Below are 12,509 nucleotides of genomic sequence, written 5' to 3'. Positions count from 1 at the left end.
TGAGCCCTCAACCCTCCAAGGATGGAGGTGCTGCAGCTTCCTCAAGCAGTCTTCCCTGCTGTACTACCTTCCCTTCCCCTCTTTCCCCCCCTACCTCCCCAGATGTCCAAACCAAATCTCCCAGTGAGCAGTCTGTTGACCATTCCCCCTTTGTCTGGCATTAAAACAAAAAAAGGCCCCAAAATCCCCAAAACAAACCCAAACAAAAAAATAACCCTGAATCCCTCACCTCTATAGTTCTCTTTTGGATAGTTGTAGCTACTCTTGGGTCACCCCATAACATCCTTTTCATCAGACTAAATAATCTCCGTGTCTTTTATTTCCTTCCTTGTAATCCATAAGCTTTAGTCCTTCACTGCAGTTTCTCTACATTTCTCTAGAGGTAGCTTCACTTTCTCCACAGCTCTCTAGCAGGGGAGTGTTGGGAAGCCAAGACTGGACATGCTGCTGTAGCAGCCTCACCAGCACCAGGTGGAGGAGGGGAGCAGCTCTGCCTGATGGCTCCTGATGTAACCCAGAATATCTTTGTCCTATTTACCATGAAAAAGAAGCTCTCACTTCACTGTTTCTGAGAGAATTTCCTGTTTTATGGTAGATGAACTCAAAAGCAGAGTATTTTTTAAGATTGTAAAGAAAGTGTTTTCGATTTTCTGACTAAAATTGTAAGACTATTAACTTGAATAGCTTATTCATCACCCAACTACACACTGAAGCAACATTTTTGACTAATCAGTGCCCTTGGAGTGGAAACTAGAGGGCAGAAATACATTTATTGTCTTGTCTTCATGGATGTTTAAAAACATTGTGGTGTAACTTTTAGTTCTTTTATTTTTGTGGCCTCTTTTTCAAGTGAAGATAACCAGACCAAGAAAGAGGATGATGCCCTGGCCAAATGGGTTGCAGATCCTGCAAATACAGCATGGATGGAAAGTAAGTACCAGTGAACACTGAAGTACAGCTGTGGAAGGTGGTCAGTTTTAAGTTGTGATCAGCAGTATGTGTGTGGGATTTTATGGGAATGTCCATGTTCACTTTTATTGTGTGTTTTTAGATAGATTCCAGAACCAAGCTGTAGAACATTCAACAGTAATAAAACATTCTGTAATAAAACATTCAGCTGTAGAACATTCAACAGTCTAATAAAACTGTATTTTAGAATGAAGTTAACATTCATTTTTCCACCTTTTGGAGTCTATGGAATCATGTGTTATGGAAATCATTTAGCTCTATCAATGCATGTGCAGTGGAAATAAGCTCCAGTTCAGAGTCTGATCTGTGACTGTATTTGAAATTGTTCTTCTTGTGCAGTAGTGGCAGATAAGTACTTGGAGGAGGAGGAAGAGAAGGAATTGCCACTGTCTTGGTGTGTGCTGTTGATTCTTGGCTGGTAGCTGCATTTTAAACCACAGAGACTGTGTGGTTTGAGGACAGGTTATCCTGCCTGTTCTCAGCTGTTCCCACTGGGCTGGTGTTCATCTTACATATTTTGTGAAGTAACTGAAGAATTTGCCATTCTGCCTCTTAATTTACTGTGATAATCATTACATTTAGTTTTTACAAAGTCAATTTCAGCTTTTCTACAGCCACTCAGTAAGGCAATGAGCAGCCTTCAACAGGCAGAGGACATACCATACTTCTGTAAGAAGGAGGGAGAAACACTAGCTTTGAAGTGGATTTTTGGTTTTGGCTACCAAAGGTCATCATAAGCAATGCAGATAAAACTGAAATTTCACAAATACCATATACTACTTTGTGCATTATTGCAATATTTGTGCATTATTACCATATTTGAATGATTAGATGTGCAGGCAAAATGCTAGTAGAGAGTGAGTCATATCTCCCTTGTATTAATATATACCAATACAACCAAACTTTTTAAAAATATAATAGTATATTTCAGTTGGAGAGGACCTACAGCATTTCAACTGCCTGACCATTTTAGGGTTGACCAAAGGCTAAAGGCATGTTAAGGGCTTTGTCCAAATGCCTCTTAGATACTTGGTCCCATTCAAATTTTAGGAAGTTTCTCATTTGTTGGTTTTTTTTTTCTGTCTTGATTTTAGACCCCGATGAGGTAATTTATGATGATGTGCCAAGAGAGGATTCAGACTCTGAACCAGGTTTGAGGTCTTTGTAATGTTGAAAGCAATGCAAAATGGAATTATGTGCATGTATACTAAACAGATACGTTCATTAAGTGCCTAAAATATATGTAAATGGATTTACCATTGTGTCAATAATTGGTGGGTCTTACAGAGTTCAGAATTATACTAATACTTAAAAGACTATCTCAGCAGGTCTCCTATACTGCTCGTCTCAGAAGCTGGATTCTACTTTGTTTTATAGATACTGTTCCAAATGCTTGAGTACTCTGCATATTAGAGAATTACAGTGTTGGGTGTTGTAGCTGTAGTGCCCTGAACAACGCAAGATGGTTAGGAAAATGGTCTTTTAAATCCTTAAATGATGTATGATAATGTATCATTGTCATGGTGATAGAGAGAAGCTCTTTCCTTGAAAGTCCCCTTCAATATATAAATGCTTGATAGATGGAAGAGATGGTCCAGGGTGGCTGTTCACCATCCTGATTGTGACTCTACACAAATGTTTTATTTCAGCATTGAAGTGGTTCACTCCTGATGGTTGTGACCATGTTTGGAGGGGGCAGAATAGATCTCAATGTAGTTGCTGAAGTCAAGATTTTACCTTTACTGGAAATGATGGAGTTAGGGCTCAAGAAGCATATTTCATTGAGTTCTTACTCAGCTTTGTTTTGCAGTTTTTGGGTATAGTGAAGTCTGCCTAAAGATCAGTTGCTACTGACTGATTTTGTGTTTGAGTGAATTGGCTTATTGGGAGCTCAGCATCTTACTCATCGTGGCTCTCAGAGGGTGTGGGTCTTTGATACTGAAATTGTTAATGAATCAAGAAAACGCTCGAGCTTTGCTGTGTGAAACCCACATTAATCTTTAAAGCTGTAACAGTTTAATTTTTTTCCTTAGTAGTGTTCAGGCAAGGTGTTTTACAAATTTTTACTAAATTTTTTAAATTTATTATTGGAAAGAACCATGCTACATTCATGACTTGAATGCTTATATCACTGGAAGTTCCCTCATTGCTGCTCTGAGCAGGGACATCTTTGTGCTGTTGCTGATCAGTCAGGAAACAAGTACCAGGCCCAGGTGGCTGAGCTGGGTGGGATATGGGATATGGGGCAAAGCTCTGCTGAGCATATTGGTCAGATTGTTTAGCTTAACCCATAAGACACCAATTAAAATTTTGATTTTCGTGTTGTCCTCTAAGACATTGAAAGATTCTGAGGAAATAGGTAGTAAGGGAAGTTTCATCTTACATTCACGATCTTGATGTTTATTATTTGTATATTTTGTCAGGGAGATGCAACTATTCCAAAAAAAGTTTCAGTGGGACAATCTACATTGCCACATGGACAAGATAAATTCACCCAGTCATGGGGTAAATCCTGCCCCAAAGCTCACAGCACAGGAGTTAGACTTCTTGATTTATTTTGACTTACTATGATGGTTCTTTTAAATTACTCATTGTGTTAGATTTACCACTAAGATGCCTTCTTCAGTAACCATATTTTAAGGACACTCTTGATATGCATGGGGATTTAAAAAAAATATTGAAAATCTGAATCTTCCAAATTAGACTAATTAAATCCTTTATAATTAACACAGAGGATTCCAGTGTTAATATTAAAATCCAGGGTTTTGATGCGTGTGTAAAACATATTGGCTTTTCTTTTGAGTACATATTTTTTCTCTATTTAAATGAAATGTCAATCTTATAATAAAAGCACAGCTGCTGTTTCCTGGATTTAATAGGAGACAGTTGTAAATGCTGCATCATAACTTCTGACAATAGGGATTCCTGATAGAAGTGTTGTACCACGACATGTCCACACTTTTCCACTTGTACTGACATATGATGCTGCAGGTAGAGTGCATTCCTGTTTCCTGTTAAGAAATTGGCTCGAAATTTGCCATTTTATTTTGAGTAAGTTTTATGTTCTCGACATCTGTGCCAATAGAAAGACCTGTGTCTTTAACAGGAGGTACTTCAGTCAGCCTTTGTAATACAGATTTGAAAAGGTTATGTCTTGAAAAGGTTAATACTTCAGGTTTTTAGAGTAAATCATGAGCAAGGCAGCTGCCAGGTGTGGGAGACTTCCAGTGACTGGTGGTGATGAGTCATAAAACACCATTGTGTAACATGTTTCTTGCTGCTTTGGTCTGACCTGTTCTGCTGGAAGTAGTGACATTTTCATTTGATTCTTGCCATGTTTTAGCATTTTTTACCGTGTCTCTAGGGACAAATGGCAAGCTTAAATGTGGAAGGATGATGTTTCTCAGTGCAGATGTCTATTCACAGTTAGAGTTTAAACTTCCTTTGAAGTTCTAAATAATTTTGTGGGATTTGGACACAACAGTGTCATTTGAGTAGCACATGTTTCTAAAAGGATCATGGTGTGTACCCATAACACTGTCCTTTTTTAGTACTCTGTTTCAACAAAGACAATCCACTTTGGCTATTTGAATATTGGATTTAATTCAAAATTTTTAATGTGCATACAGAAATCTGTACAATTCTTTGTAGCACATCCTGAGTAAGTTTTCCAGTGTTTGAACAAACATACATTTCAGTGTAGCTTTTTTTATTTTGGTTTAATTCTTGCAGAGGAAATGATTTATGATGACGTTGAAAATGGTGATGATGGTGGAAACAGCTCGCTGGAATACGGGTGGAGTTCAAGTGAGTTTGAAAGCTATGAAGAACAGAGTGATTCTGAGTGTAAAAATGGAATTCCCAGCTCCTTTTTGCGAGGCAACCACAAGAGACATGTATGTATCCTGCAGTGCTGCTCAGTCATTGAGGTTGTCCTGGTTTCCAACGCTTCCCTTTCTCTCCTGTATTTCTTTTTTTCCTCAATTCAGTTTCTAATGCCAACAGCATCTTTTTAAAGGAGATGTGAATCAGTGTGGAAGTGACAGTGCATAACAAAATGTAACAGGGAAAAGAAGATATGAAAATATTAAACAGAAGTTTCGTACAAAAAAAAGATACAACTCAAATTGGATAAAAATTAAATTAAAAATGAGATTGTTTTTCTTATGGGCAGTTCCTTACCTTCTCTTCTTTTGCACTTGCTGGATTAGTGTAAGTGGTAAATAAATGTGGAAAATAATGTGAAGAATAAATGGGACAAGCCTGACAAGAATTGATGGTTTGAGATCTTTAGGTGCTCAAAAGTCACAAAACTCTTTGCCAGTGTTCCCTAGCTTTCTGTCTTAGATCTGCATCAATTTGCTTGTTTGAAAGTGACTGAACTTAAAAAACTTCTGAAAGTAAAAGATTTTTGTAATCAAAGAGAGTTCTACCTGTTAGGAGAGGAGAGAAGAGAGGCAGCATGATTAAAATGATCCATCTGTGCCACTTCTCAGGTCTCGTGCCTTTGGCTCCATGTGTTCTGCAGGAGGCAGGAAGGCACAGGTGACACACGTGGCTGTCCTCACTGCACCTCTCCCATTGCACAGGGAGAGAGGCCCTGGGCTCTTGCCTTCTGTTCACCTTGGCTCCTCTTCTTCTTGAGTATCCTCTTTGTGAGAGGCTCCCAGTGTGTGCTGACTGGGGACAGACCCCCAAGAGCCGCTTGGCAACTGTGTGTTGTGAGCTGCCTCAGCACCCCGTGGCTGGAATGTGCAGGGATTGCAGACAGGGTGTTATTTCATGGGACCCTTATTTTCATTTTGCAGGTTTCTTAACTTGATGAGAATAAAAGCCTTACTGTCTGTGTTTCCCTCCAGTACATGTAATCTGCTCTCCCCTCACCTCCATCCTTGCTACACGTCCTTTGGAAATCAGGGAATGAGCAATTAACTGCAAGACTTGAGCCCACCCAAATCTGCACTTTGTAAGCTGAGTGCTCATCCTCTGGTTTTGTCTTGGTTTTGTTCTGACTAGAACGTTCTTAGCTGTTGCAGCTGTTTGTTTTGCAGTTTTTTCTAACAAGACTGAAAAAATGGAGTTTGAATTTTTTTTGTTTTAAATACCTTGGAAGAGACTAGGAAATTACTTTGCATGTGAGTGTGTAAGCCTTAACATGGCTGCTGACTTATTTTTTTTGTTTTAATCTTCTCTTGTTATCCCTAGCTTCAGCTTTGGCCATAGTCATAAGAATTTATTTATCATATGTGAACAAAGCAAGGTTTAAAGCCATTTTTTGGAACTCTTAAAAGTTTACTTTGATCTGTCATGGAAAACTGTTGGCAGTGGTTGAATGTGATTGCACCAGGATCAGGCACAGAGTGTCTGAGCAAGAGACTGAGGAGTGATGAGAGAAGAGGGGTGTGCCCTTGGGTACTGCCGTGCAGATGGCTTTTTCAGGCCTGTAACAAAAGGTTTTGGGGATTGCCTTGTGAGGGTGGGTGTGAGGAGGTAAGGAACACTTGAGCTGGTGGATGGAAAAGTCACATAGGCTCCTGCACCTGGATGGGTTGCTGGGAGATGGAGAAATTAGGAAATTAGGGAAGGGTTTTGGCAGAGAGTGAGGAAGGAAACTTTAGGATTGCCAAAAAACCCTTGCAACAAACAACCAAGAAAACAACAACAACAAAAACAAAACAAAACAAAAAAACCACAAAAAAACCCAACCAAACAAAAGAAAAAAACCCAAAAAAACCCAAAAAGCCAACCTCAGTCCTCCCTGCATTGGCATTTCAGCACAGGCAGACATTACTCTTCTTTATTTACATTTTCTCTGTATCCATTGCTTGTACTAATTTTCACTTCTCCTCAGGTCCTGTAATGGATAGTACTGTATATTCCCAGCACATCACCTTCTGTAGCCTTTCAGAGCCTGTGAGGGACTTGCCCTACTTATAATTTTAATGTTAGTTGAAAAGTACAGCAAGGTTGGATGTGGGATTTTTAATTTTAAGTGCTGGTATGACTTCCCTTGAAGTCACCTTTTCATTATAATTCTTATTATTCTATTTATTTACTATTTTATTTTAAGAAGGGAAGGTTTTTGTGCTGTTAAATATTTCTTGTCTATGAACCAGATGCTATTCTTTATTATACTGCTGTAATGCCAGAATCATGATGTTAGAAGTAATTGCATCCTGACCCAGCCTAGTGGAACTACATGCTGGGCCTGTCGCTTTGTTTTCAACTCAGTAGGCCTTCTCTTCCCTAAGGCTTTGATCTCTTGCCAAATAACTCTGTTGATATCAAGCTGAGGGGTTTTCCACTGGACTTCTATTATAGGGCACACCAAATATTTTCCTCTTTTTTTTTTCTTTCTTTCCTGGTTGTGTTTTAACCTCTTTTATCTACCTTTGTCAAAATGTTTAACAAATGGTAATTAGTGTTCCAGAGCATTCCTTTCTCTGTGATAGTTTCCTTACCTTGCAAATGAATATATTAATGTATGAGATGGTTACACCCAAGTTCATACAATGAGACTATGATGCCTGTGGAAACCCCAAGAACATGAATCCTGTTAGTGTCTCCTTACCTGACTCACTGCCCTGTCAGTTTCCATATTCTCAGGTTCCAGTAATCTCCACAGGTTCCTCAGTCTCTTAGATTTCTTCTGATTCACTGTTTTGAAGGATAGTCTGAAATATAGACTAGGTTTTGTGCTCCAGTGGATAATGCTTATGGTTAAGGCTGATGTATCATTTCTATGTGGTTTTTAAGAGATAGGCACAATACAATTAAGATGTATCACAATTTAGTTGCCTTAGTCTAAGTGGCTTTGCCCCTGTCTTTACAGAAAAGCACCTGGCGGAGCTCAGCAGTGCCCAGGAGCGATGGTCCCTTCCTCGGACTGGAGCTTCTCTCAGTGATAGTTTTCCCTCAGTGATAGTTTTCCCTCAGTGATAGCTTTCCCTTAGCTGTCTTTGTGTCAGTAGATAGATGGGGCAATGTGCATGATTTATGTGAGTGCTTTAGCATGCAGTTCTCGCTATGGCTTTTTGAAAAGATTGTGTCTTTTTATACACTGTAGCTTTCTCATGACCTAACGCGTTTAAAGGAGCATTATGAAAAAAAGATGAAAGATTTGATGTCAAACACTGTGGGAGCAGTAGAGATTCAGCAACTAAAGCAAAAACATGAGCTGAAGGTAGTGTAGTTGATTTTTGTAACTACCTACATTTAAATAATTGCTTTTCCAACACAGACAATGTTGTCTTTTATTAATAGCTTGAAAAAGTAGACAATAATTTGTATGAAATGAATTCTGAATGTGCTGAATTTTTATTGTGCAGTCTTAAGTTAAAGACTGCAATATTGCTATATTCTTAAAAATACTTGGTCAAGGACCTTTTCTCATGCTTACTTTTAATGTTAGCAGTCTCAGAAAATGAGATAGGGCATTTTCTTTCCCTGATGACTGGTGCCCTTATCTCAGAGTGTGAGCCAGGTGTACAACCCTAGTGTCTCTCTGAGACCATGGCTCCATGGGGCTAGCCTCGCCCTAGCTCTGCAGTGACACAGGGTCAAATTGGGAATCTCCCTGCTCTCCATTTTGAATGGAACTGGCATGAACAGACTGGGTTTTTGCAAAAAGCTTCAGTCTCAAACCCAGAAATTGCCTGATTGCATCAAGGCGGCTTTGTTTGTGTTCTGACAGTAGTGGGGATTTTTTGTTGTAGTGACATTTTGGGAAAGAAGTACAAAGCAGGGTATTTAATAAACATTTTCCAGCAAAGGAAAATTCTTTGGTGTTTTTTTTTTTTTGTTTCGTGAACTTTCATTTGACTGCAGTAGTGTACTGTAAGATTATGGAATTCTTATTAATCAATGCATTTCTTCAATGAATGATGTTATTAGTTGTAACTTTTTCCTTCATAACAGTGTTTGTTTAAGAATATAGTTAATATATAACTGAGTCTAGGGGATTATCTTTAGGTCAGAAATACTTTGGAAGAGTTATTTGGACACTGAAAGATGGACAAGACCTCTGGCCAGTAATGACCTGTGAGTAGTAGGTATTTGTTCCATAAGATAACATTTGAGACTATTTAAAGTATGTTTGAATGCAGAAGGGTTCTTAAACATTTCTGCTCTTTTAGACTTGCATACAGTATTGCCATGAAGTAAGTCCTTGTCTCCAATTTTTATTTTATTTTGAAATACAGGAGCTTGGCTCTGAGCTTTCATGGTTCTCTCTACTTGCTGTACAGTCATTTGACTTTGGACAATATTGATAGCCTAAAAGTGTGCAGGCTCAGATGCTTTCCTATTATTCACTGAACATGTAGACTATATTTTTTATCTTGCAGATGCAAAAGCTCATGAGAGCTGCTAGAGAAGGTACCAAAGATGGACTTGAAAAGACAAAAGCAGCTGTGAAGAAGGGTCGTTCCTTCATTCGGACAAAATCTTTCATTTCTCAAGGTATATGCTATTTACAGTGTTTCTCTTTGTTACATTCTCTAGTAATTTCTGGGAAGGAAGATGAATGGCCTAGCAATTTTTTGTAGTGGGAGCTGAGAGCTAGATGCAAGAAATCAGATATATATCAAAAATGTATGGTATAATATTCAGTTCAGATGACAGTATGGTCAGTGCATCTTGACCAGTTTTTTCTGTTTGGGGCAAGAACCTGTATGACCTGAGAAACCTGAGGACCACAGAGAAGGATCAATTTAAGAACAATAACAACAAGTCCCACCAAGCAGTGTGATCTAGGTACTGGTAGATGGGAGTATGGAAGAGATGTTAAGTTACTGTCCCCAGCCAGCAGCCAAACCCCACACAGCCACTTGCTCACTCCACTACCACCAGGACTAGGGAGAGAATTAGAAGGGTAAGAGTGAGAACTTGTGGGTTGAGATGTAGACAGTGTAATAGTGAACATAAAAGCCATACACAAGCAAAGAAAGACAAGGAACTAGTTCACTGCTTCCCAAGGGCAGGCAGGTGCTTATCCATCTCCAGGAGAGAAGGGCCCCATCACACACTGTGGTTACTTGGAACACAAACACCATCACTCCAAACGCCCCCCTCTCCTTACTCCTCTTTCCTCCCACTTTATATATGGAGCAGGATGTCATATGGTCTGGAATATCCTTTTAGTCAGTTTGGGTGACCTGTCCAGGCTGTGTCTCCTCCCAGCCTGCCATGCACCCTCACCAGCATGGCAGTATGAAAAGCAGAAAAGGCCTTGGCTCTGTGTAAACCCTGTTCAGCAATAAAAAAAAAAAATCTCTATATTATCAACCCCTGTGTCCAAATCCAAAATGTAGCTCCATACTAGCCACTGTGAAGAAAATTAATTCTACCCCAGTCAAAATCAGCATAGTTACTAAGTCTGTCCAGGTCCTCCATCAAATAACTCTTGAATGTCAGGAGAATGTGCTGTTAAGACATGGCTTTCAGTGGAGAAGTAGCTGAGTATTTTAAAAAGTTCATCACTGGTAAGGAGTAATGCTTTCCATGTTTAAGAGTGAATGAAAGCAGGGGGAAAGTGTACTGCTTAATCAGTTTGATGATTTTTGATGAAAGTTGAATTTGGGTTGGGAAAACAGAAAGTGATGTAAAATCAAAAAGCCACAGAAGTATTTGTGTTCTTTCTGGAGTTGAGAGAAAGTGACAGTCCTTTGTCATGAGCCATGGCAGCACCTGTCCTCAGGTGATTTTTTCAAGAGTCAGGTGGTAAATTAAGCTAATTTCTTTTTCAGGATAAGTCTGAGAGATAGTGTATCTTTCTGCTCAAGTGTCTGCCCAACTAATTGCATGGTAGTAACTTCAGAGTTTATAAAACTACAATTTTAGGAAGCTAAAACCACAAGGCTGGAACAAAATATTTTTATTGAGAGAGGTAACATAAAGTTGCTGTATGGGCCAGGACACATCTTACATGTCTGTCATGACCTCTGACTGCTTCTCAATTTACTTAATTCACAGCTTGAGTATAGAAAGGTACACAAAATGAGGTGATGAAAAAGTGTATCCTCAACTTCTTGCAGTTGAACAGATGAAAATTATCTGCAGAACAGTGTTACAATGGACCTGGCATTCCTTCTTACATTTCTAGAGATTAGGTTGCAGACCCAGTGTACCTGTGGGTGGCTGAATCTCATATCCACTTTCCAAATCAGCAGGGAGCTAGTGAAAAATTTCTTAACTAAACTCACAAGTTTCTCCCAGACATCAGACCTGCTTCCCTTATTTCTCTTTTTGTTCTGTTTCTCATACTGTTCTTTATGTCTCCTTTACTCGGGTCTGCTTGTTTGCCTGGCTATGTACTGCCACCTATCAGTGCTCTTCGGTGGTGCTTTTTCAGTTAAATTTTTACCTGCTGAGCAATGCAGAATCACTCACTCCTTTCGGATGGAAACAAAATTTTTGGTTAACTTGGCTACTTTAGTTCAGCTATAGAAGGGTGTATGGAATTTTTTTAGCTGGATCATGATATGGGTGTCTTCAGTTTCTTCCCAGTGATCATTTATTTTAAAACTGCTGTCCCTGGGGCTGTAGTGCTTTAGCCCAAGTTGTCATGTCCTGCCCTCTGGACAGCCCCATTCTCCTGGCTGAGAGGAGGGAGCAGTGGTCAAGCAAAAGATGGTTAGGCTGTCTGCAGCTGGGAGATAATAGGATGCCTTTGAAAGGTGTTCTCTATTAGAGTACCTATTGGTAGTAACATTTATGTGATTTCCCAGATGATACAGAAGTGCCAGGAAATTTATTTTGTTTGGTAAGTGAAAATTTATTATTTCCGTGCTCAGATGATAGAATCTTTGCTTGTTTGGTTTTGTTTTGCTTTTTTATTCTTTCAATCCACATTTAGAAGCTGATATTTGGTTATTTATTTGTAGATCACAGATCATCTTGTCTGGAAGAAGAAGAGCAAAATTTATTTATTGATGTGGACTGTATGCATGCAGAAGCAATTATGACTCCTATGCCTGAAGGATTATCACAGCAGCAGGTAGTAAGCTTTGGGAAATATGGTCTTCTTTTTTTTCCTCCCCTTCTGCTCTGCACCAGTGACTCTTAGGAGCCTGTGATCTTCAAACATATTGGCATTTTACTTAAGTAGACATCAAATTCAGAACTGAATAAGTAGTTTTTTGAAAATTTGTGTGTGTGCATAGAGTTGCATCAGTCCTGAATTCACCCAGAGGTGCAAAATGGTTTGCATTATAAAATTATCTATAAGAACTATATTGTTTCACTACCTGAACACTTAAACTAGATGTGATGGTTTTGAGTGAAAAAAGGATGGAGTTAAAGCATTTTTATTGAACCAGAAAACATTGTTCCAGGTGCTCTGGGATTTTAATTTTAAATGTAGACAATATCCTCTTTGAATCCAAAGATTTTTCTTGGTTAAAAAAAAATCATCCCCAGTAAAGCCAAGTCTACAGAAGAATTAATTTTGCTGTTTTCCACCTCAAACTGTGTAGTCACTGTGGAAATCACTTCAAAAAATACTGAAATCAGCATCAGTTAAGAAATTTTGGCTGAAAATA

The 12,509-nt window shown here is 38.9% G+C and overlaps 1 protein-coding gene across 1 annotated transcript in view; it reads left to right on the top strand.

Annotated features, from left to right (window-relative positions):
* LOC102040918 (rho guanine nucleotide exchange factor 10-like) overlaps positions 1-12,034 on the top strand; it is a 31,729-nt gene extending 19,695 nt beyond the window's left edge. The window contains exons 5-10 of the mRNA XM_031064801.1: positions 851-930; positions 2,064-2,120; positions 4,702-4,865; positions 8,036-8,152; positions 9,315-9,429; positions 11,853-12,034. Of these exons, the coding sequence (XP_030920661.1) occupies positions 851-930; positions 2,064-2,120; positions 4,702-4,865; positions 8,036-8,152; positions 9,315-9,429; positions 11,853-12,034 (715 nt within the window). The remainder of the gene's footprint in view (positions 1-850; positions 931-2,063; positions 2,121-4,701; positions 4,866-8,035; positions 8,153-9,314; positions 9,430-11,852) is intronic.
* Positions 12,035-12,509: the final 475 nt, after the last annotated feature.

This window comes from Geospiza fortis, unplaced genomic scaffold (assembly GCF_000277835.1).
Source record: "Geospiza fortis unplaced genomic scaffold, GeoFor_1.0 scaffold927, whole genome shotgun sequence".
NCBI lineage: Eukaryota > Metazoa > Chordata > Aves > Passeriformes > Thraupidae > Geospiza > Geospiza fortis.
The sequence above is the reverse complement of the archived record's forward strand: the minus strand, read 5'-3'. Positions and strand labels throughout refer to the sequence as shown.